The following is a 26553-nucleotide window of genomic DNA, read 5'->3' as shown; positions in this document are numbered from 1 at the left end:
AGCAAGGAAGGTTACATGGGAGGGTTTGGAAGGAAGAAAGGGAAAAGGGAAATGATATAATTATAACCTCAAAAAAGTAAAAGATTAAAAAATAGAAAAAACACAACTAAAACTGAGAAAATATTAGTAATCTATGCAAACAAAACCAGACAATACTAGGAATGTATAGTATTTAAACCATAAAAAATTAATAAGAAACATAGCACCAACAGAAAATGGGACAAATAGTTGAGGCATTTCACCCAAAAAATAACACACATAGCCAATGAAAACATGAAGATATGGTAATGCTGATCAAATCAACCATAGAGAAATACTTCTCAAACTGTTTGGCAAAATAATGGTTTGGAAAGCATCATGTGTCAGGGAGGTTACTGGCCATCTCTTTCTCCATTGCTGGAGAGGACAAGGGTAAGTGATACTACAATGTTAGAAAACAGGTCACTGACATCTCCTAGTACCCCCATACCCTATGTTTCAGCAAGTTCAATGCCCTGGAAAGAGAAAATTGGGGACCTACATAACAAGCAATATATTAAAAAATGTTCATGGAAGAAAGGCTTACATCTATAAAAATATCTAAATATGCATCAGCTGGAAAGTACATGAGGAAACTGATATATTCACACAAACAAATGACTACAGCAATATAAAGCAGTGTACATCAAACAGGAATATAACGTGCTTTAAAAAGCCCTAAAAGATGGCATGCACTCTGTCCTTATATAAAGCTAAAAGCAACTAAAATAAAATATCTATAGTTTTGGGGGTTGAAATAAAATAAAATTGAAGCCCTTTGAAGCATTGCTTCAGTGGCATGCATTACAAATATATTGTTCCCAGCAGTACCAGTGGATAAAACTCCTTGATTAGGACAGTAAGGAAATAAGAGAAACAAGCCTCGCACAGTGGTACCTGGGATGGGAGAGGCAGGCTGATGTTTGGGTGGCCAAGAGAGGAGACCCATATGTCTAGATGCGGATTTGCCGAGGTCCAGCTTTGCTTAGGGCAGTCAGCTTATGGGAATTTGCTTATGTCATTAGTGAAAATCACCAACTACATAAACAGTGGAGCTGCCTGTTGCCTCACATCAACTGAACTTGTAAACAACTTTTTGCAAGTGCAGAAGGGGCGTTTTATAATAGATGCTCAAAAACAAAACAGGAAAATTCCTGTTCTATTGGCAGTAATTGCATCACTTAAATTTTATGTGAGGTAGTAAAAAGTGGAGGAGGGAAAGAAATGGCTAATATGGAATGGTAAATGGCCTCTGAAATCAGAATCAGCCACATGGACTTGCTCCCACCAAGAGGCTTTTCTTGTGGTGGAACACTCTGGCTTCTTGTGGTCAAGAGAAATAATTCTAGCTTCAGATAAGAGCCGGTACCCCATCTTCTCCAGAAAGCTTTCTCAGACCATACCAGTTCTCTCAAGGCTCTTATGGTGCTTAGAGACTATCCACCACAATTTATGTTACTCCATCAGGGAACCCCCTAGAGAAAACTGTTTACTAGGAAGTGACCCAATCTTGTGGTTCCAACTGAGCTCAAGAACAAGAGGAAAGCATTCATACCATGCCAGGCATTACAATAGATGTTTAACATTTTAAAAACACTTTTGCAAACAGATGTTAACATTTAACCTATAAAAATCTATTTCCTTCCAACAACTTTACAAGAGAGTTAAATGATGATCCCCACCTAGAAGTAAACTGAGACAGAGAGGTTAAGAAATCTGTACTAGATCACAGAGCTGTTAAGGGCCAGGTCAGAATTTGAACCTAAGCATATTGGCTCCCAAGCTTAAAGTCTTAAACACTATGCAACTTCGAGCTCTAAATAACATCGCTTCAGCTGCACACACTCTGGGTCAGGAATAGTGTTTGGTATTCTTATCGAGAATAGGCAGCTGGTTTGAGATCAAACAGGGTACCAGTCCTGGCTCCCAAAGTGATTCTTGATCAGACCTGGAAAAGACTATTTCGTCTTGCTCTCAGCCTCAGTTTCCTTCTCTACAAGATGAAAGGTTAGACTCAATGGTCTCAAGGGCCCTTCTGGTGCTGTCTCATGAGCCTGGATTCCTGGCTCCATTCTTTGCAGCCCAGAGGATACTAGCTCTTCCTGGGCCAGGTCTAGACCCTCCCGCTGGGCTGTGTCTCACATTTGGCTCTGCTTCTCATAAATAAGAGAAAAAGAACAGGGGAAATAACCTCTTAAGAGGTTGGGAGGGATCCCTTCGGCTGTTTTACATGCTTTGTAGAACTGTAGTCATCAGCCAGAAAGCGGTAACTGCCAAGGGAAGGATGGAAAGAGACTAGACTATGGGAGGAATGAACTCACAAACCCCGACTGCACTCACGTTAAAGCACATCTCCAAGTACTTCAAGCACTGACCGCGTTACTGCAAGGAGACAGCCCTGCAAAGCACAGAAGGCAGGAGCTGAGGCCGTGGTCAGTTAACCAAGCAAGCGAGTGCCTGCCTACCAGGCACAAAGCCTTGGGTTTGATCCCCAGCACCACAGAGAAGAAGGTGTGGTAGCCGCTGCCTGTGGTTGCACCACTGGGGAAGTAGAGGTGGGAAGATAAGAAGTTCAAGGTCATCCTTAGCTACAAAGCAAATTCTATTTAGAAAGTGATCTCCCGGGACTGGACCTGCCTGTACTGAATCCACCAGGTTTAAATGAATCCCCAGGGAGTCTTGGCCCTGGAGGAGATAGGAATGGAGGGGAGGGGATGGGGGGAAGGTTGGGGTGGGGGTGGGAGGGGGGAGGACAAGGGAACCCATAACTGATGTGTAAAATGAAAACACAAATATAATTTAAAAAAAAGCAAATTCTAGGCCAATCTGCAATACATACAATCCTATTACAAAAACACTCAAAACAACCATCCCTCACCCCCGCCACCCAAAAAAATCTCATGAAGGTAGGATATGCAGTAAAAGCCAGAATGAACCAGAAAAAGCAGGACCGATCTGACAAACGATGCGCCAACCAAGGCTACAGATGCTCTGGAAAAGAAGGGAAGAAATGGGAGAGAGCTCACCACCCCGACAGCAGCCCACAGTGAACTCTTCCCTGGCTGATGCTGTGAATAGGAATCTATGCGGCCCAGGAGTCCTAAAGTTGTGAGGTTCGGAATTTGCTGACACAAACAGGGCATCTACTATGTGGCAGATGGCGTTAAAAATCATAATCTCATCCTACTTCTAGAGCTGAGATAGTATATGGAGACCCAGATTCTAATTCTGGGTTTCTCCAGCACTGGTGATGTAAACTCCATCAAGTCACTTCACCTGACTGGTGCCCTATCCACTGGTAAAATGAGCAGCTGGAATAAAGAAGAACAAAATTGTGTCATTTACGGGAAAATGTAAGCAACTGGACCTCATCATGTTAAATGAAACAGGCCCGTCTGACAAAGATACATTCCATATGTTTTCTCTCATGTTAAATTTCAGGGGAGACATTATATATAACTTAAAAATTTATAATAAAGATAAGTTAATGAAAAATTAAAACAGCAAAATTTAGGAAGCATGAGGGATAGGTAAGTAAAAAGGAGACAGACAGTGAAAGAGAAGGGGGAGGGGATAAGAAAGGGCAATGAGTGAACTCAGTGAAAGAATAGTTCTTTTGTTATAGAAATATAATGAAACACATCACTTTGGGCATTAAATATAATGGTAATAAAAATGAAAATAAAATGAGGAGTTCATTAAGTTTATGGAAGATGGCCTCCAGCTAAAAAAATTTCTATAGGTTGTAGTTATTAAACACTTGTTTCATATTTACCTAGAAAAGCAGGTGCTGGGCCAATTGAATTTCTTTCTATTTTGGGCTACTGACTCTCAATGGAATCCACTGTGCTGAGCACAGAAGAGTTGAAACCAGGAGAAATGCAGCTGTAGCCTTTGGCTTTGACAGCTTTTCCTAAGTCTCTTCCATGTGGTGCTACCCAACATGACCATGTATGGTGAGACGTATTGTGCCCTGTGCAGAGGTACCCAGCCAAGGGAGGTCAGGGAAGTGGGGCTAAATTCCAGTGTGTCCCCAGTCCAAGCCAAAGGTGTATTATTGGGTTGGAGCTGTCTTTGGACTGTCCATCATAGAAAATTAATAGGCAAGACTGGGAAGCTATGGCCAGGCTTGTATTGAAGTTCATGTTGTATACAGAGCTTACTACTTAACCTTTGCTCAGAACACCGCCACAGCTCCCCCTTTCACTTCCAGCCAGTCGGTAAGATAACCCAACACAACCAACCCCATCCTTTAGAGACATTGTAATGATGATCTGACCAAGCCATCATTACCCTGGATGATAGAATAGCCTGTTTGCAAAATCTCATCCTAACGCAAGAGGATGAAGATGTTCTGCTTACTGATAGCCCAAACAGAAACCGGGGCAGCCTCTGATGGTGATCCTGAAGAACAAGACACCCCTGAGTTAGTGGATCATACCTTCATAGATACACTCTATCCATTTCATTATTCTCACATTTCCCAAATACGGCAGCTGCTGCGTGGACTTGGCAGAACCACAAACACAGGAAACTGGTAACACTCACTGAGGTTGTCGAGGATGTCTTCACAGCACAGTTGTCCTGACACCAATACTCAGCTTAGGGTAGCTGGTTTTTTGTTTGTTTTAGTTTTTTAAACAGCATCTTACTCTGTAATTCAGAACTGGAAATCTTCTTGTCTCAGCATCCCAAGAACTGGAAACAGAGACATGACCCACCAGTCCAGGCTATACCTGATTTTCTAATGAATTATACTTACAATGATTTACACTCCCCCCCCCCCCCTTCATGTTATTAGAAGCTACTGAAACTACTTGTTCTGGACTTCCTAGATCATTATTAATTTCAAGTATTCTTTTTTCTTTCCTCTGAATAAGAAGTTCCTTTCACTTTTTAATTTGGAAAATATGGTCTCCATAATAATGGCATTTGCTTCACAAAAATATCAGCTATACCACCATCATGGTGCCCATGTTGGGTGTATGGCCATTAAAAAGAGAACCAGCTGGTGACTCTACCCAGGGCCTAAAACCTAAGTCTCACTAAAGAGAAAAATAATGCATTCTCTATTAAACAATTTAGAACTCAGATGAACTTTTCCCTTGCTCTTGAGGAGAAATTTTTCAAGGCTAAGGAGTTCCTAGTTGATGGAAGGGTTCACAATTTGGAAAATCTGAAGCCACGGGGCTTTCCAGCTGCCAAACTCCTACACGCTGGCTCTCGAGGCACCTTACACTCACTATTAAAGTGTCACCATTTATAATTTGGTGCTAAATCTCTCTAAAGCTAAGCTACTCAGCAAGGTCTGCTTACAAAGTGCTTTCTTATTAAAATATAGGGGTGAGACCAAGTAGGCGTTGATGATAAAGGTTCTCTGATCTCAAGCTAGAATTGAAACTATTCATTCAGACCAGTGCCATTAAAAGAGAACCTCACCATTGGGCTTGGGAGCAAGATTGACTCCACACTTCCAACATGAAAGGCAAGCAAGCTGTGACAGAGTTGACTTTATGCCTTTGCAGACGTTTTGTGTCCCTGTCTTCTAGTGTGCCACACTCTGCATGAAATGAAAGGAGGAGAGTCACCCTTGCAGGGAGACTTTTCTAATGCTTGCCAGCTGCCTGAGTACACTGCCAGCTCCAGCCTTTCTCTTGCCTCATGACCTTGTAAATGAAGGCGGTGACGCTCATCGGAAAGGCATGACTTTGCAAAGAGAAGCGACCAAGTCATGTTCCTGTGCCCAGGCCAGTTGGTCAGAACTCGTAGAGATCCTGGAAAACTTTCCAATGGCAAAGTTCTCAATTAAGTTCCCAGCATTCAAGGGTATTTCAGTGTGACCATGAAGAAGCTGTGGATTCGGACTTAGATGCGTGTGCAGTTTGCTTTGGACATTGTTCCTGCTCACTTACTTATAAAATGTGGTAAATGTACGTTACTTCTAAATTACAGCAATCCAGAAAAAAAAAAAAAAAAAAAAATCAAGCCCTGGGCTTGGTTTCCTCCCCTTGCTGGCTGAGTCATAAAAAGAAATCCCAGCCATTTCAATAGCCAACATGCCCCTCACATTAAGAATTGGTATTGTTCCCCACTCTCCCATCTCATCCAAAGGTCACACCCAGCTCACATTTAAGGAAAGATCTCCTGGTCTTGTCTAGCTCAGCATTTGCACATTTAATAAGAGAGCAGAGCCCCTGCCAAGATAGGGGGTGAGTTGCATCAGAACTTTTTAGAGGAACTTCTGAGGAGAGGCTGTGGACTTGAACTTCAGAGGCAGTCAGACCTGGGGCGGAGTCACTTCTTGTTCTGAGTATTCAGTGAGAATGTTGATAATCTCTCTGTCCTGTAGACAATCATTATGACAGTGAAAAAGACAGCCCCTCCCAACACACACACACACACACACACACAAAGAAAAATTACCATCATCCAGCAAATGTTTGCCTTTGCCTGCTTGCTTTTTTTTTTTTTTTTTTTTTTTTTTTTTGGTGTTTGGGTTTCTTTTAGACTGGGTCTCGTTATGTAGCCCAGGCCTCAAACACTCCTGAAAGTGGTGAAATCCCAGACTTGTTCCACCACATCTGGAATGTTTGCTTTTTACTGCATATGTGCACTTGGAGACTTGGCCCATGATAAACACATGGACTTCACCTGTTGTCAGGGACAATAAGGGACAAGACTCACTCCAGTCAACCCTCAAGGTGATGCTGGAGAGAGAAGCAGAATATTCTCTCTACCCCAAACTCGGGGTTGGGGACTTAAGTGAGACACAATAGGCTGATGGGCTTCTAGAGTCAGGAGGGCATGTGTAACTTACAATACATGAAATTACACATGCAAATTGTATTCAGGGTTTCTGACACTAGAAGTCAATGCACATATGGCATTGTGACTTCCTTAAAGGGCACTCAGCAGCTAATGGCAGAAGTGGAACTGGTCTTGGGTCTTTTCAGGAGAGGCTCTTGTCAAGAGTAACTGCATCAGACAATCTAAGAAATTGGCCAAACACCTTCCAAATTACAAGAATGGTCTTCCCACTGTAAAATCACAGTGTGCTGTCCCTTGCCCTCAAAGCAGGATTTCTGGTCCATGCAGAAACTGCCCTGTAAGGGCTCTCTCTCTCTCTGTCTGTGTGTGTGTGTGTGTGTGTGTGTGTGTGTGTGTGTGTGTGTGTGTGTATACATGTGTCTGTCTGCCTGTCTGTCTGAAGGGCAGAAACAGAACTTTAGAAGGAGGATCCTTTTCTCTGTCTCCACCTCTGGAAAGCCTCCCTGGGTTTTTTTTACAGCCAATTGAGAAAAGCAGCCAGAAACAAAGAGATGCAAACATGACCCTTCTTTGGCTCTCTGGCCAAGTCTGAAGAGGTGAGAGCATGATGTCTGGGTTCATGGGCCTGAAAAAGATGCCTCTGAACTTCAGTGGAAAAATCCCAACACAGAGCACAAAATGAGCTGCTTTGCCGGCTCTGTTGAGAGGAGGAGGCAGGTTAACAAGCCTGCGGCCAACCTGGGGAGGAGGCAGGGAGAGCAGGAGCAGGAGCCGGTAGAAACTGTGTCTCTCCACTTGTAATGTACAAAGACATTCAAGAGCACTGACTATCAGAGAAACTCTAGACCAGGGTGCAGGGTGGGGGTGGGGCTGGCTCAGCAGACCCCTGAGAGGATGTGACACACAACTCAGACCCCAAGGAGTTGGCCAGGTGTAGAGGAGTCTCTTAGGCAGAAAAGACAAGCTTCTGCTGTAAAAGGCCACAGAACAAAGGCTGCTTTGCCTTTGCAGCACCCAAGCTCCCCTGTTCCGATGTGTAGAAAGGAGTGGGGTGGCTGCATTCCAAACCCTTTATTAAAACCTTTACTTGAGTCTCATAGAATTTTCACTTGCTGGGAAATAGTCTTCTTGAGGGTTGTTTCTTTTTTTCAACCTTTAAAAAATGCAAGAGCCACTCCCGCGTGTGTTTTAAGACTATCCTTGCCAAGGCTTATGGGACCCTGTGGAGACCAATCTTGAACAAAGAAGATGATATACATATCTAAGCCACAGGCTTCCTTAAACCCTTGTTGTGCCCAGGGCTGGGACCAAAGTGAGACACTTGAGCTGCCCAGCATTCAGAATTTAAGGAGGCAGTCACTGGTGAGTATAAGGTTGCCACCGGGGAGACCTGAGAGTATGGTGCCTCCTTAAATTTTGCACCCTGGACACCTTACTTGGCACACTGCAGTTCTAGGTTGGCTGGCACCTGTACATAACCGAGTACTGTATCATGAAGCAACAACCTCCACCTGAGCCATTGTGATGCCCTTCTGGTGGTGTGCCCATTGGCACACTGAAACCACAATTCCCAACCATTCCTCTGGGAAACACAATTTGTTTAACAAGAAAAATGATCTGTGTAATAAAAAGCTGAGGGTAACTGTGGAGAAGAGAATGAAGAGTTGTGTAAATCGGACTTCAGGATAGTCTGGGGGCAGGTAAGATTATGGAAAGTCACTCATAATTAAAACTGTTACTTGCAGAGTGATGTGAGAAAGATCGAGAAAGAGAAGAAATAAACTGATGTCCAAAGGAAATGTCTCCCAAGTTTCACTGAATAGACATTAAAGCTGTAAACCCTCTTGGCCACTTTCTCAACTTTCATTCATTACATCTTATACCCTTATCAAATACACATAGTAAATCATACAGCTGATCATGGACTTATATCCACAATATATAAAGAACTCATAAAGAAGGAGAACTCAATTTTAAAATGGGCAAAGAGGCTGGGGTGTTTCAGTGGTTGAGTACTTGCCGAGCATGTGCAAGGCTCTGGGTTCAGTCCCAGGATTGGACTAGACATTTCTCCAGAGAAACGCAAAAAGCCAATGAGCACATGAGAAAAAGCTCAGAGCCATTAGCTATTGGGAAGAAGCAAATAAAAGTTATAATGAAATTATCACTTCCCATCCAAGTAGGATGGCTATAAACAAAGACAGAGACAATAACAAGCACTGCTCGGGATATGGAGACACTGGTGCCTTGTGCATTGCTGTGGGGATGAGGCAGATGTTTGGAGAAACTGCCTGGTGACTCCTGGAAGGATCAAATGTAGAGGTGTAGGCCCCAGCCACCACGCCTAGGTGTATTCTGACAAGAACAGGAAATGTGTGTTCTCATAAAAGCCTGTGTTTGAATGTTCACAGGGCTGGCAATACAGTTCAGTGGCAGAGCATCTGCCTGGCAAGTAAAGGGCCCTGAGTTCAATCCCCAGCCCTTCAAAGAAAAAACAGGCGCACAGAAGCACTACTCATCATAACCTTAGAGTGGAAAAAGCCTGATGTTCGGCAACAGATGAGTGGCTAAACACAACACAATGGAGTCTCTCTTTTCTCTTTCTTTTCTTTTTTCTTTTTGGTTTTTTGAGACAGGGTTTCTCTGTGTAGCTTTGCGCCTTTCCTGGAACTCACTTTGGAGACCAGGCTGGTCTCAAACTCACAGAGATCCGCCTGCCTCTGCCTCCCGAGTGCTGGGATTAAAGGCGTGCGCCACCACTGCCTGGCACAATGGAATCTTATTACACAACAAAAATCATGGAGCACTAATACATGCTATAGTGTCAATAGGCCTGAAAATGCTAAAGCTAAATGAATTAAGCCATTCCCCGAATATCATATACCCTGTAAGTCCACGTGTATGAAAATCCACAATAGTGTATTCTATCGGGACAGAAAGAAAGAACAGTGGATGAATAGGGTTAAAGAGGAGGCTGGGGGGTGGGAGTGACACTGAAGGGCACAGAGTTTCTTTTACAGTGTTCCAGACTGTGGTGAAGACTGCACTTATCTTTGCATACAAATGGGTAAACTGTATCTAAACAAAGATATTTCAAAAGACAAGACATCTGAGCACCCTTTCCCTCAAACAAGGAGATACAGTTTGTGCTTCAAAGGAGAAAGGGCACTTCCCATCCCTGAGAGACCTGCAGATCTTCGCATTGCTGAAGGCTGGGGAGGTTTTTTGCTGCGCTTTCTGAGGGTTTGAGGGGCGAGAACCTTCACAAGGGAAGGGGTTGGAGCTCAAAGCAGGAACCAAGTATAAGAGTTAGCAGTTTACACTTAGCTCTCCATGCACGCAGAGCACCAAAAGAAGCATCACGTGGGTGTCTTGGGGCTTTCAAGGGCCAGAGCATGAGTCAGCACTCCCATCTGAGAACAGTTTTTCAGGGAGGATCAAGCCACCAGTTAGTCTAGTCATAGAGGGCAGAGGATGGTCCCACCTAGCCCTGCAAATGATGCTTCAAGTCCCTGAATGATGAATCATTTGATCGCCAGAGTAGAAACCTCCCCATCACCCCAAGATGTCTATGAGCCCCACTGTCTACTGTCTGCATGTCTCCAGAGAGGGAAACTCTCACTGCTCATGACTATGGCAATCATTCCATGGGCTTCCTGAGGTTCTATCCTGTAAAATGCAGGGCAAGGATGAGCCCAGGTCTTTACCTGATGGCATGTCCTTGCCCACTGGCTCTGATTATTTTCAGGCCACATATAAATGGCCATTTAAAAGATAGGTCTCTGAAGTTGATATCTCCATTTATGCAGCAAAGGGGTAGGGGGAGTCATAGAGTAGTAGTAGTAGCTAGAGATGCATACATCTCAAACCAGAGTTCAAGTGAAAGGTTTTCATTCCACCTCCCATCAGATCTTAAGCCAAAGAGCTAGGATAACTACAGAGATAGGAGAGATGGATTGACGCTGTCCCAGGTCAGCCATTCAATCATGGTGGTGTGTAGTTCCATCGTCCCAGGGCTGGTCTCAGACAGCTCATCACTGATGCACTGGACATAACTGCACTGTACAGAGCTGGTGGAGCCCACGCTCTCTCTGAGCAATCAGGAGGAAAGGGCAGCTTCTCCCAAATCCCGTGTCATAAATGTTGTTGAGGCCCCAGTAAAGGAAGAAGCTGCCAGGCAGCTCACCAATGAAATTTTAATTATTTCAAGGTTCAAATTGTCACTGATCTCCAGGGCAACCAAATGCTGAAAGCAGAAAACAAAGCCTTGTTGCTGTTTCAAAGGTACCTTTTAGGATGAACAGTGAGGCTCAAAGGATTGGGTCATTTGTACAAGTTACAGCTTAGAACAGGAATTTATTACCAATGGGTCACATAGCAGAGGCATTAGCTTTTTCCTAAGGTTTGGTTCAGCTCCATTTAAAAGGGAAAATAGCTCAGTGGTAGAGTGCTTGCCTAGAAAGCCGCAGGTCATAGGTTCAATTCCCAGCACACACACACACACCTCTCTTCTCTTCTCTTCTCTTCTCTTCTCTTCTCTTCTCTTCTCTTCTCTTCTCTTCTCTTCTCTTCTCTTCTCTTCTCTTCCCTTCCTCTTCCTCTTCTCTCTCTCTCTCTCTCTCTCTCTCTCTCTCTCTCTCTCTCTCTCTCTCCCCCCCTCCCTCCCTTCCTCCCTCCTATTTCAAGCACATTTATCTCAACAAAGGTACTGCTGCTCAACTCATCATTTCATCATTGCCTCTTAACGATCTGAACCTAGCAGTACAGAGCCAGCATTTTAGAAAGAGGCAGAGCGGTCACAGAAGCTTGTTGTGCTCATCTTTTTTATTTACAGTTTTTCTACTCAGATTTTTTTAAAGTGAGTTATATTCCCATATAAAATCTTCTTAAATTATTTCCTATTCTTTTTAAAATTCAACACGAATCTCCTCTGTTTTGCCGTACGTGTTCGTGTAGAGTGAACCCTCTTAAGGGTCAAAGATGGGCAATCCTTGAAGTGCTAGCTAGCACAGGAGCTGCCCATGTTTCTGCCTTGGTCACCCAGTTCCCCTTCTACTACTACTGAGTAGAGCTAGGTTACACAGGCAAGTTTGTCAAGACAAAAGCTGGCACTTTCTGTGCTCAAATCCACCTGTAAGATAACTCTAGGCTTTGAACGCCCCAAGATTCAGACAGGGAGACATTTTTTTAAGGGATAAATACTCTTAGTTAAACCTTTACCCTGCAGACTTTAGCCATTTGCCAAAGACTCCACTTTGTTGAGCCAATAGATTTAGAACAGGAGGGAGTATACATAGAACTGGATGGGGGATGTGCTTTAATGTTTTCCAAGGAGGAGGCAGCTAGCAATCTGGTTAGTCAGCAAGCATGAATCCTCATTAATGTCTTCATCCAAACCTATTCTCTCCACACAGCTGTGAAAATATAAGTTCACTGGACTGTTCTAATCAACACACCCAGGGGGAAAAAAGTAAAAATGTAATGCCAAAGAACTAATTAGATGAATAACACAAGCCTGCAATGCGTAGTAAGGACTGGGGTGTCGTGTTATAGGCTAAGATAATACAGTTGTTCCTTGGGCCCCCATGGAAACTCAAAACTGCAGATATTCGAGTCCTTTATATAAAATCATATAGTATTTGCATTCTACCTATTCATTCCCGCATACACTTTGAATTGTTTTTGCTTTGTTGTGTGGAGAATAATGACAAGAAAATGATCAGCTGTAGATGCTTCTAACAGATGTGTGTGTGTGTGTGTGTGTGTGTGTGTGTGTGTGTGTGTGTATTACTTGGAACTGAACCTAGGGTCTCACACATACTATATCCTCAGACTTTTTAAAATTTATTTTGACAGAGTCTCACTAAATGGCCTTGAACTTTCAATATCTCTGCCTCAGGCTCCCGAACAGATGAGATTATAGGTCTATGCCACCAGACCTGGCTAAATGTTGTGGCTAGGATGGAGGAAATGACTACCGGGGTTTAAACCCAGGGCTTTATATGTGATAGGCAAGCACTCTATCACCAAATGACAGTCCTAGCCAATTTGTTCAGATACTTTCAATCTGCATCAAATGGAGTTCATGAATGCAAAGCTTGTAGATATGGAGGGTAAACTGAACATTAGAATTCACACTGGTGTAAATGTCCTTGCAAGGCCACCAAAGAGCATGACAGGGTAGGAAGGAGTCCACCAAGAAGCAGAAAATTCAAGGTCGAGAGGACAGGCACACTCACGGCTGTCAGCACTGTATGAAGGATAGCATCTCACTGTAGAGGGCCCACAATGGTGCCTTTATGCCTGGTTTACATGAAAGGTAATTAGGAGCAAAGAGGTTGACCTGTCAATCACTTCTGGATCCCAAGCCAAAATTTAAATTTGGGTTACCTCCAGAGTCTGTTTCCAACCATGTCATTGATCTTGTTTTCTATGCATCCGGCATTATGCTTACGTTATTATACAAAGGGGGAAAAAGCATAGGGCTCTCCCTGCCCTTTGTAAGTTTACAACCTGACTGAGCAACCAGGCTCATGAAACAATCAGAAAGCAGAATGGGAGTGTACTGTGGGAGTACCATGCTTTCAGACGAAGGGAGTAATTCACAAGACCCGAGGCAAGTGAATATAATTCAGCTGTGCCAAATTGCTAAGCATTTCCACCAGACACTAAACTGAAAAGCAAGATGTAGAGAAGGTTATAGCTTAGGACCAGTGACTTTCTGACACAATGTGGCGTGTGTGCTGAAAAAGGGCTCTCCGTTACAGAAGCCTCCCTATAAAGGACAGGACAGTCAGCCCATCCCAAGCTACACCGTAAGTGGTGGGGAAAAAAAAAAAAAAGATGCCCACAGCCTCCAAAAAGCAGTTGAGACAAAGGGAAGAGCAGGTCCTGAGGCCCACTCTAAGAGAGCTGTGGTGACCTCTCCTAGCCTCCAGAGACTGAGCAGGGAGGGGAAAGTTTGCCTCATCTCACAGCTCTTTTCGCTGTAAACCAACCAGCCTGACAAGGGGAGGTGTTTAGAGACTACTGCCCAACAGCTTCAGGGTGGAGGGAGCCAGAGGGAAGCACAGTCACTCCGCTAATCAGCCTCAAACTCACACCCCACACAAGCCTCTTTCGGAAGCTATGACAGCAATCCCTTTGTATTCATTTGCTATCCTGCAATTTCTAATGTGCTCTCAGCTGTACATGATTTTAGAAATCTATATCCTTTCAAATGGGGTAGCATGCTATCCCCAGCAGCAGCCTCATGGTGGAGAGCTGAGGGGTGCGTCTTCGGGGTGCGTGCAGGGCAGGACAGGCCACTCTGTATTGAGTGTCTTGCTTTGACTCAGGTTTCGTGTGGGATCCTGGGAAGAGATATAAAATGAACCTGCACTCTGGCTGTGGTGAATGGACAAGAAACATAGAAAGCCTTCCCTTTGTCAGACAAGATCCCTAACGCTCCCAAGGGCCCCAGTACTAGCTAGATTTGTATGGCAGAACAAATACTTTCCAAATGTATAGATTAAAAATAAATAAATAAAGGCAAAGCACTCAGTTTAAACTGCCAGCTGGTGGTTCCCCAGAACTCAAAATCTCCAAGAGAACGTTGGGGAAAAAAGTGTTCACCATGTGTCCAAGTCTGAGACTCTGATTGAAAGGGTCTTGGTGGGATCTGAGCACTATAATATGGGTCCATGATTGTAATCAGCATAATAAAGCCAAGTCTGAAACACCACAAACAATGGAGAGTGAGTGGGATGATGCCATCAGCAGACACTGAAACAAATGGGAGTATTTGGTTCATTTGGTCTACTCCTGGGGAGGGCAGAGCAGCACACACCTGTAACCCCAGCACTCGGGAGGCAGAGGCAGGGGAATCTCTGTGAGTTTGAGGCCAGCCTGGTCTACAGAGCAAGTTCCAGGACAGCCAGTTAGGACTCATACAGAGACCCTGTCTCAAAGAGAGAGATGAGACAGAGGCAGAGACAGATGGGGAGAAGGGTACTCCCAGTCTGGATGACAACTCTGGTGATGTCATTTACGAGCTATGGGAGCTTGGACAGGTGTGGTGGTTTGAATAAGAACGGCCCCCATAGGCTCATATATTTGAATGGTTGGTCGAACTGTTTGGGAAGGATTAGGAGGTGTGGACTGGTTGGAGGAGGTGTGTCACTGGGGTTGGCTTTGAAGTTTCCAAAGCCTGTGCCATTCCCAGCATGCTCTCACTCGGCCTCATGCTTGTGGATCAAAATGTACGCTCTTGGCTCCCGCTCCAGCGCCATACCGGCCGCCCTACTGCCACGCTTCCTACTACAATGGTGGTGGGCTCGCCCTTTGTAACTTAAGCCCCAATAAATTCTCTCTTCTATAAGTTGTCTTGGCCATGGGGTCTCATCACAGCAATAAAGAAGTAACCAACACCAAGTTACAAGGATTCCAAGAAACAGTTTTCTTAGCAACACAATGGGGTTAATGATCACATCAGCGTCATCATCATGGCTGACATCAGACATGGAAAGTAGTCCCAGATCTGGCATGTGTTAAATGCTTGATAAATATCAGCTTTTTTTTTTTTTTAAATATATCCCAACTGTAGCCTCTCCTCCCTCCTCTCTCCCTCCCTCCCCCCTCTTCCCTTCTGCTCCTCCCAATCCACCCCTCCTCCATAATCATTCAGAAAGGGGCAGGCCCTCATGGGCTTCAGCAAAGCATGACATTATCAAGCTGCCATAAGGGGCTGGCAGGCAGAGAGAATATATAGAAGGAGAAATCTGGGAGGAGAGATCTAGGAGCAAGAGAAGGAAGAGGACTTCAGGGGCCAGCCAACAGCTACACAGCACGCCACAGAGTAAGAGTAAGATTTACAGAAATAAGAGACCTGAAAAAGCCCAGAGGCAAAAGCTAGACAGGATAATTTAAGTTAAGAAAAGCTGGCAAGAAACAAGCCAAGCTAAGGCCAGGCATTCATAATTAAGAATAAGCCTCCAAGTGTATGTGATTTATTTGGGAGCTGGGTGGTGGGCCCACCAAAAGAGCAAAACAAACAACAACAATGTAGGACCAGGTTAATAAAAAGAAGTGTGCAGACTGAAATGTGCAAGTTCTAGAAACAATTTCCCATAGAGAATGGCTGAAGGAAGTAGGAATGGTTAGCAAGGATAAGAATAAATGATGGGGGAGGGCATGGTGGTGCAGTCCTGTAATCCCAGCACTTAGTACAAACAGGAAGATCGAGATTTCAAGGTCAGCCTTGTCTATATAGGAAGTTCAAGACCAGCCTGGACTACATGAGACTCTATCACAAGAAAGAAAAGAAAAAAAAAAGAAGCAAGAAATGGGTGAAGTACATGGTTCTGTCTTCAGCCTGGGCCCAGAGTGAGTTAGTTGTCCGGGTGTATGTGGTAAAAGAAAGAAAAACCTAGATTCCTGGAGGACCTGGAAACTTAGATAAGAATAAAAGAATTAATATTCTCGGTAACCTTATGTGGAAATTTAGTATTTCCTTAATTATGAACAGCTACAACAAACCTAGATAGAAGCTGAAGTAACTGATCTTGCCACCAATAAAAACAACACATTTTCACATCATAGCACAGTTGTGGTGGATACCTTATAGTATTATAGCTATTTAAGGAGACTAATTGTCTCCATTGGCCCAGATTAAAGGGATTTCCTAGAACATGAGGCTTACAATATTGAAATTAAGGACGTCCCAAGCAAGTCACACACTTCTTACATTTTTTACTGCTTGGAAATTCAGTCAGCTATCACATTTCCAGGTAATGATGGTCCGTGTATCAATAAAGATATATTTAAATTATCATCTCACAATTTCAAACCACCTTGTGTCTCATAAGTGTAAGTCAACATAATTTTCTCCATTATTAATGTTTTTTTAATTTCATTTGGTGCATTTAAACTATTATTTTAAGTACGTTGGCTTCATTGAAGGGGTACACGGCGTGTGCGCGCGCACACACACACACACACACACACACACACACACACACACACACAGACTAAGAGAGAAGAAAGGAAAGACCTTTGGCTATAAAGTGGAAGCTTCAAGATTTAAACTCCACCTACAAAGCTAAAGGCCGCAGTGGATCACACAGCATGAAAAAGACTTGGGACTGCATCTCCAAAGCTAATGGACAAAGGCGTTTTTCTGTCATCAGAAAATCTCTAACTTCCCCACTCCCTACATAGAACTGTGCATATTTTATGACCTATATTGCTGCAGAGTCAACTTAGACCTGAGACCTATCAATTGGAATATCTATTTCCCAATAACTACAAATGATTCCTGTAAGAACCGTATTTTGACAGATCTTGCTTTATCTTTTAAGTAAAGCAATAGAAATTCAGATTTTTTTTTTTAAAAGAGCCAAGTTTAATGAAATAATGGAAAGAAACAGGTGTGCATACCTGTCATCTCAAGATTCAGGAGGCTAAGTCAAGAGGGTCATGAGTTCAAGGACAAGCTAGACCACGTACACAGGAAGTTCCAGGCCTATGTAGGACCTATGCAGTAAGACCCTATATTAAAAACTCCTAAAGAGGAGATGAAGGACGGGAGGGAAAGCAATAAAACAAATGCAAACTCTTACCAGACACCACTGGGCTTCAGACAGACGCTGGCTCCCACGTGGCCTTACATCCATTGTTGACAGAGGTTCCATTAAATCCCCAAAAGGCCCTAAGAGCCTTGCTCTCTTCTGACTAACATGGTTCCAAGCAGCTGGCCCAATGTGGCCAGAAGGCAGGGTTCTCACGATTGCTCTTGTTCCAGTATACACAGACCTCTTAACTTCCCTGTCATTTTTACAAAACCTTCTGACTAACAGGGTGGACCGTTCCTTCTTGCCTTTAAAAAAATCGTCTCCATCTTCACAACTATCGGAGAACCCCTCCAAAGGGCTCAGAAGAGTCTTGGCAGGATTGTGAGTAGAACCCTCTCTGCAAAGTCCACCGCCTGGGCAGACGACGTGGGGCTGCCGGCAGGAGCTTTCCAAGCACAGGTACTTGTCATGCAGCGAGCTGCAATGATCACACTGTAGTTGCCCATTCATATTGCCACAGTTTTTTGTCAGTTCCATTAGTTTACAAGTATATGCCATGTAATTTTTCTTCGGCTGCCCCCCAGGAAGAGTAACACAATTTGCACAGTCATCCAAAATTAATTTTTCTGACAGGGTATGAAAATCGTCCGACATTGTTCTGTCAGCTTCATAATGGAAATGAAATACTGCCATGTTGCTGTCAGGGTAAGGTCCGCTGGTCTCCATGATTCCAGGCTCGTTTTCCAAAGGGCTCACATCCATAGGAGGATCATCCATTTCCAGTTGAAGTCCAGGGAATGTCTTCCTTTCCAGTGGAGAAGAAATTCCAGTTTGCAAATGCAGGTCCTCTTCTGTGACAGAGTCACAGGCTTCCCAAAGCTGGCTCTGAGCAAGGCCACACTGGTGGCTTTGCAAGGAGCTGTTGCAGTTGACGGTGTGGTTTCTCACAGAATCCGGTAGGTTTTGCTCCCAGCACTTTTCATTGTGGTTCTCGTCACTCATTATCTCCACGCTTGCTATTGAGAGGACCTTGAACAGATCACTTCTCGAAGGCCCAGCCTCAGGTTTGTTCCACTGTGAGATGGTATGAGGGATCTGGCCACTCTGCATGCCGGCACATGCCTTTGAAACACCAGCATCTGAGACCTTTTCACTCCTGTCCTCTGTCACTGCTGGCTGGGCGGAAGCCACTTTCCTCTGAGTCACCGGGATGAGGACGGAAGCTGCCATTTCTTCGGAAGTCATTTTGACCGGGCTCCTTCAATTAGTCCTCTGGGTTCCCTTCCCTGGTGACCATGTCAAGATAGCAGATAATCTCACATAATCCCTGTCTTTGGGAGAAACAAGGTGACAGTTCCTTTCATAGTAAGAGCCAAGCAGAACTTTCCAGTTGAAATTTCCTACAAAAACAGTTTGCTTTAGACCAGTGTTTCAAAATGGCAGGTCAGTTTTCCTTCCTCTGTTGCTAGAAGCTAATTTTTCAGAAGCATTTTGTTCAGGATCACATTTGGCGACTTGTGGTTTCTTGTTAGAGTGTGATGATTTAAAAATCCAGTTTGAATGTTTTCTGTTCCCTGTAAGAAAAGAAATAACATCAAACATTTATGGCATTAGATAGGTTTTTAAACAGAGCTGACAATTTTTAGTTAATAGAAAATACAGGTCAATTCCGAGGAGAGAGTTTTACAATCAAAAAGTTAGTTTTAATATTTTAAGCATTTATCACTTTGGTTGGACAATTCGAAACTTCTGCTTCCAAAGTGTGTGAGTGTGGGGGGTGGGGGTGGCGATAGAAGAGTGTGAAGAACCCAGTTTATCCTGGTGCATTAAATAAAGTCTAAGCAAGAAAAAAAAAAAAAAAGACAAAAAATAATGGTTTTCACACTGTGAACAGTCCAAACAGAATGTTGACAGCAGAATCAAGAGAGAAATGAAGTGAGCGCAATGTAAATAGCTGAGCTCACTGCTTAGAGTCTCCAGGCCCAGGCAGAACCCAGCAGTCTGTCTGGACAGACGAGAAAAAGCTGTGGCTTCAGGAAGGCCGAAGGAGCTGGGCCATGAGACGAGAGCTGCAAAGTTAACACAAGAGCCTTCCCTGATAAACGGGGCAAGCAAGGGAAGAGCAGAGTGAGAAGGAATGCTGTTAAGCAGAATTCCATACCCAGCAAATGTCTTCTACAAGTGAAAATGAAGTAAGACCTTTATTCAGATGTGCAGAGCCAGAATAATTCATCAAGTAGCAGAGTTAACTATAGAAAGTAATAAAGGAAGGCCCTGGGCAGAAGGAAATTCTAGATATGCTCTATAAAGGAACTGGATATAAATAAATATCCATATATATATATATATATATATATATATATACTGGATAGATGGCTCAATGGTTACGAGCACTGGCTGCTCTTCCAGAGGACCTAGGTTCAATTCCCAGCACCCACATGGTAACTCACAACTGTCTGTAATCCAGTTCAAAGTGATCTGATACCCTCATACAGACATAAATACAGACAAAACACTAGTGCACATAAAACAAAAAGACAAAAATTATTTTTAAAAGGAGCAAATTGCCTAAACATATTAAATATGTAAATGATTTTTGTTCATTTTTTAAATCACTCAGTGAGATAATTGACCATTTTAAGCAAAATAGTAACTGTGTGTCGTGAGATTTCTAGACAGCAGAGGTCAAGAGAAGGGACTTGGAACCCTAGTGACATCCTTCTACCATACAGGACATAGGGGAAGTAACCTTGAGGACTTGAGATGACAAGGTCATGGTGCTCTAGGTCAGCTGCTGTTAGTGAGCCCCTGCTGACAGTCACATGAGTGTAGCATCTGGAGAGTGGCTCCTCCAGCCTCAGTCAAGGCTTCCCATGATTACCGTTGCAGACAGCACCTGGAACCTCACAAGAGCACCTCAACCACATAAGCCCTCTCCCAAACTCCTAACCACAGACTTACAGGGAATAAAACATGTTTATTGCTTTGCACCATGAATTTTGTTGTAGATTGTTATACTGCAGCAGATAATACAAGAAAGTTCTGCTCTCTGTATTTGGAAAACTAGAAAACAAGGCCCAGAAAAAGCTAAGTCAACTGATGGGAATGATGGAGACAGGATTCAAATCTAAGAAGCCTGACTACAGCAACTTCTCCTAACCATGAACTGTGCTGTTTCCTCCTCCATCCAGTCTGAGACCTCAGGATTCAGGTTCTAGTGTTTAGAAAGACACACGTCTGATGGGAATAGCCTATCTTTTATTTGAGTTTGTTTTGGAAGGCTGGAGATTATAGACAGCCCCCTGAAGCAATGATCTTTGTTTTGCTTCCAGCTATATGCAGGAATGAGAAACATCACAGGGAACTGACTCCCCAGGCTTGGCACCATCTCAGGATATTCCATTTTTTCAACAAATGTTTACTGAGTGCAAAATTAAATGAGGCAAGCATCTTGCCCTCAATTTCTTTATGAGCTAATAAATTACCAGTCAAGGTATGTTATAAACAGTGCTGTGTCAACACTGAGGAAGAACTCCTAAAACAGATGGTGGGCATGAGGCAGGATTAATTTCCACATGATGATGATTGAGCTGCATTATTAAAGACAAGTAGGAGTCAGCACAATGATGAGGTGCAGTGTACTTTTCAGAGAAGAGCAAAGCGAATTGAAGTGAACTAGAACAGCCCAGTTCAGGGTCTGGGACCTCTGGTAAATATTGTATGGTCAGATTTGAGTTTCTGACGTGCAAAATAGAAATAAAATTGCCTTCAAAAAATAAGGTTGTGAATGAAATGCTTTGAACGATACCAAGTCAGAAGGAAAGTGGTTTTCTACAAAGAAAGGACAGTGAAGGCTCAACGGCTCGGCTGTGGCAGTGGAATGGTGTTGAGTTTACTCTCACAGACAACCTTACACATATTCTTCACCAGGTCCACTTGCATTTCATTCCTGTTTTATAACGGGAATTAATTCCTTGAATATCAGTTTTGTGACCACCAATTGCTATCATTCTTGAATTATCAATATTAGGAAGAAACATCTATGTTATATATGTCAAGAGTGGCTAGCCAGTCAACAAATACTAATTTCTATCTAGACCCTCTTAGGTAATCCTGGATTGACTTCAAAAGATACAGTCAAGTAATGTTAGAATTAAAGTTACAGTGAGCATTTGATATTATTATCTAAACAAAATTAGAAGCACCAAAATGTGGATCATACTCTCAACAGATATGAAAAGCAAAAGGATATAAAATAAGATTCATTGATTTTTTTTTTTAACATGGACATGTTTATGAGGAAGACTAGAAAAGGACCACCCTATGAGGGATGTATGGCTTTAGGATATGTAATATGGGGGGGGGGGAATCAAGGAAATATATCTAAGCTAGAGATTTATTGGAGGTAGGTAGTATGATTAGGGAAATGAATAACCAGAACAGAGCTATGGAGATACAAGCTGTATTGGAAATCATAGACAAAGCAGTAAGATAAGAAAAACAGATAAAAGGTATAAAGAATTGGGGAATGACACAGAGGAAGATTTTAGCTTCAGAATAGGGGAATATCAGCCAAGGATAATGGTGCTCATGGTTTTTCATGAGCTAAAACAGGGGGTAGAAAACTACAGCCTGAGGCCCAAAGCTGGCTTGCCACCAGACTTTAGAAATAAAATTTTACTGCCACACAGATACATCTACTCATTTATGTCATACCTATGTCTGTTTTTACATTATAGCAGAAGAGTTGGGAAGTTATGACACAGACCATGTGGTACACAAAGCCAAAAATATTTACCATCTGGCCCTTTATAAAAGAGGCTCACCAACCCTGTACTGGATAAATAACAAGACGATGAGCTGCATGTTTAGAGCCAGAAAATGAAGTGGGAGTCCTGATCACTGTCTTCGCCTATCTGAAGTCTCAAGATGAATAAAGGCTTGTTTCATATTGTCTCCAAAGGCAGGATAAGAGCCAAAGCACATGAATTATTAGGAAGGAAGTCTTTGGCCCAGCCTAACAAAGAATTCCCTGCTTGTAGAGCTGTTTAACAAAGGGGGAACCATCTTTGATGATGGCCTTCTTTAGATATTGGTAGAAGGATTTCAATAGAGCAGCAGCATTCAGCACTGCTGAATAGTTTGAGTGAATGGATGGCTGTCTATCAAATTTAATTATAAAAACAATGGTTAATACTTAACAGAACATGTACTGTGTGTGAAACATTTTCAAAGTAGTATATGTGTGTGTGTATATATATATATACTCATTTAATATTTGCAACAACACTTATCACCTTGGGTGGCAAAGAGTTCTAGTCATGGTCCCCTCTCTCTCTGGAAATCTGTGCTCATAATTATCTGCAATAACATAATATCTGAATTTCATGGTAGGGTTATAGCTACCCCTTATATATAAATGTAGCCATGTGATTATGTTACAGCTAATGAGATATAAGCAAAAATGGTTTGCAACTTCTGAGAAGTGTCCTTAAAGGTACAGAGTGCCCCCTCTTCTCCCCTCCTTATTCTTCTCTGCTAGTCTGAGGAAAGATGTGATGGCTGGATCTGAAACAGCAGTTTTAGGTGATGAGATAAACATGAGAATTAAATGAAGTATGTTACATGCTTGTAGGAAAATGTTGTTATGAAACCCAGCACCATGTACAATAAATGTACACCAATAAATAAGTAAATAAATAAATAAACCTTAGTTATCAGGAAACTGTCTGTTTTTGCACCTGTTACAGTGTGCATAGTTCAGATGGCTCTTGACCAGAAGACCAGCAATGATTTGACAGATGGGGGATTTGAGCTGGGACTTTACAGAAAGATAGCAATTATTTATAGCCATGGAGAGAAAAGGAGACTGAATAGAGGGAGCAGTACACATAACACAAGACAAAGGAAGGGAGTACCCAATGCAGAGCTGAGAGCTTGCCCAAAGTTCTCAAGAGAACATTTTATCCAGTCAATCAAAGTGGAATGTACTCATCGATTTCACCATCATGAGAAAAACCACTAAGGCCATTGTGAAAGATGGAAGCAGAATTTAACAGTCTCACTTGCATCTTTACTGAGTTGCTCTGAATATCTGTGGATGACAGACAGCCAACCTGGGAACAGTTGTTTGCTTATACATTCTCTTCCCCCGGGGCTCACTATGCAAAGAGATTAAAGAAGGAATTTGTGCTCTTGTGAGTCTGTCCTCCCTTTCTCCATCATGTGCACACAGGGCACGTGGGTACAATGTGCACATGCCCACACACAAACACTGCATGGTACAAGTTGGTCCCCCTTTTTCTTCTTCCAAGTATTTGCAGCCCCACTCCCTCTTGACCTCCTTTCTCTGAACTATTACGATGGAAATTCCATAACTCACAGGAAATAAAGCTTTGAAACATTCCCCCAAGGCACTGGTGTACTCATCTGGGTCCTTGTCCAAGACCACAGAGGTTTAACCCTTCATGGCTTTAACATTCTCCACTAGACATGTTTTAGTCTGAAATGTCGGTTTTCTAACCCAAAGACCCAGATACCCAGACTTTATAGTCTGTGTATGTTAGGCTTGAGGAGTTGGCTGATACGTAGATGAGAATGCTACAGAAGTACTTTCCAACTCATAGAGCTGCAAAAAAAAAAAAAAAAAAAAAGAATTGGAGATTCACAAAAAGGTTGTCCATATTAAGTTAAATCTCAGTTATAAAAGTCATAAGGAAAGGAAGTCCTTCTCGTAAATACAGTCATCTCCCCAGAAATAATAAGAACTTAAGCATCCAGATTGAAGTCAAAGAAGGATGGGATTTCAATGCTACACTACTCATGGGACTCATCTCCAGCATTGGAGTGTGACCCACTATACTCTGACATACACAAGGTTAACTCACAATGGAATACAGACCCAAAGAGAACATCCACATGGCAAAACTTCCAGAAGGAAGTTAATGACATTAAGATACAAATGACTTTCTTAGGACACCAGAAGCACTAACCATAAAGGTGAGGAAAAGATGAAATGGGCTTACTCACAACATAAAACACTAAAAAGAAAAGCCACAGAAAAGAAACAGTTTTCAAATATATTTACCTGAAAGGGATCTTGTATTTAGAATGTTTTTATTGCTTCTTATTTATACAGAAACAATGTGTTCTGATCAAAACCATTTCCCACTTCCTCCCCTCCAACTCCTTTGAGAACCAGCCCACTGTGTCTTCCTTCCAACTTCATGTACTCCTCTTTTTTTAAACCCACAGAGTCCAGAGTCCAGTTAGTGTTGCCTGTGTGTATGTGTGTGTGTGTGTAGGGCCATCCACTAGAGCATGAGTAATCTACAAAGGGCCACATCCTAAAAGAAAACTGACATCCTCCCCAACCCCAGCAGCCACAACTGCTGAATATTTTTTTTTTAAGAACCACTATAACTTGGGGCTGAAGAGATGGCTCGGCAGCCATGAGTGCTTGCTGATCTTCCAGAAGACCCGGAGTAGCTAAGAACTTACATCCTGATCCATGGTTGGAGACAGAAAGAGAGAAAGACTGGGCCTGGCGTGGGCTTTCGAAACCTCAAAGCCCACCCTCTTAGTGACACACATCTTCCACTAAGGCCACACCTCCTAATCCTTCCCCAGACAGTTCTATCAACCACAGACCAAGCATCAAATATATGAGCCTGTGGTGGCTATTCTCATTCAAACCACAACAAACTGCAAGCAACCTGTTCAACTCTAAGATATTGTGCTGAAATCTTTAAAGGCTCTCATAACAGGTTTCAGAGCCTGCCTCTACCACTGGCTTAACAGACTGATCTTGGACAACTCAGTCTCACTAAGCCTTGGTTACTCCATCTATAAAATGGAAAAAAAATATTAGTTTCTCATGTAACCTTCACAATTAACCTTTGAAGTAGTAATCCTTCAAAAAATTAGTATCTTTTCTTCTCATCACGATGAATACTTTCTGGAGTTATCTCACGCATCCTGATGTGGAATCATGTCTCTTTCATATAAATCACTACCTAGAACTATAATTATAAAGGCTCAACAACACTTTCTGCTGCACGTAGATCATTTGTTTACTAGGATGTAATTGTTTTCCTTAACCTATACTGTAAGACAACCACATGACTCTGAAAGTTCTATGGGCTTACTCAGTGACTAGCACATTGTGAAGTCCCACACACGTTGACAAGGAGAGGCATAATCCCTGTATACAGGGCAAACTTAAATTACTACATAGTTATTTATGTAGTAATTATGAGCTAATGCCATAAATTACCAGATGTTACAGTCCAGACAGCCTGAGCATAGGGAGTTATTCCATTCAGTAATGCACACACGGGCTGTGACTATTTGTGTGTATAACTTGTGATTCAAAAACACACAGATAGGACTGGCAGAGATCAGCACAGACTGGAGCCACAAAGGAGGACATCTCAGAGTATGGCATATGCTTTGACAAAGGCCTACTCTAATGAGGAAGGCCAGGGGAAAAAATAGCAGAGTAGAGTGGAGTCCCAGTCATTTCTTACAGTTGAGATAGACAGAAGCTTCTGGACAGGCTTTAGACCATGGTTATCACTTTGCCCTTTCAGAGCATAATCTCGGCAGAAGCAGCAGAATTCAACCGGCACTGGACAGTTCCCACTCCTGGGTAAGGCGGCACATTTTGGAAACACAGATATTGAAGAGAAATAAAAGGCAGGAAGGAGCCGAGACTGTTACCTCAAAGGCTTTGCATTACACGTCCCATGAGGTTCCCCAGCAGCCAGCTGCCATCACTTCCCTGGTACAACTACAGGTTCCTATTATAAGCAACTTTTAATTAATTGACAGGTAGCATCAACACACCAATTTGCTGAATGTTTCTTCAAGCTAGCATTCTTACAAGTCATTCTTCAATTACTCTGATTGTCTTCCAAAGAATTAAAAATAAATGTGATGAAAACTCAGCCTGGGTGAGATAAATTCAACAGAACTGTTATCCTCTAGCATGCTCTCACATTACAGTTTCTCAGTAAGATGATCCCTATTTCATCAAAAGAAGGTAGGAACCGGCTTCTGCAAACTTTTCTTCATGGTTGTACCTACTGAACCCTCTTCTGTGGGTTCCCAATGAGCGATGCCTAAGTTATACTTCATCATCACACCAAGCAAGATATTTCTCAGATTAATTATTAACTCCCCAGTCTCATGAGAGTTCTCCCACAAAGCCCTGGCA

At 42.8% G+C, this 26553-nt stretch overlaps 1 protein-coding gene across 2 annotated transcripts in view; it reads right to left on the bottom strand.

Annotated features, from left to right (window-relative positions):
• Window positions 1–26553, bottom strand: part of Plce1 (phospholipase C epsilon 1) — a 307054-nt gene that overhangs the window by 248769 nt on the left and 31732 nt on the right. For both annotated transcript variants that reach the window (XM_036168280.1, XM_036168287.1), the window contains exon 2: window positions 17385–18910. In XM_036168280.1, coding sequence (XP_036024173.1) covers window positions 17385–18581 — 1197 coding nt within the window. In that variant the 5' untranslated portion in view covers window positions 18582–18910. The remainder of the gene's footprint in view (window positions 1–17384; window positions 18911–26553) is intronic.

Source organism: Onychomys torridus, chromosome 1, assembly GCF_903995425.1.
Source record: "Onychomys torridus chromosome 1, mOncTor1.1, whole genome shotgun sequence".
Taxonomy (NCBI): Eukaryota; Metazoa; Chordata; class Mammalia; order Rodentia; family Cricetidae; genus Onychomys; species Onychomys torridus.
This window is presented reverse-complemented; position numbering and strand designations above follow the sequence as displayed.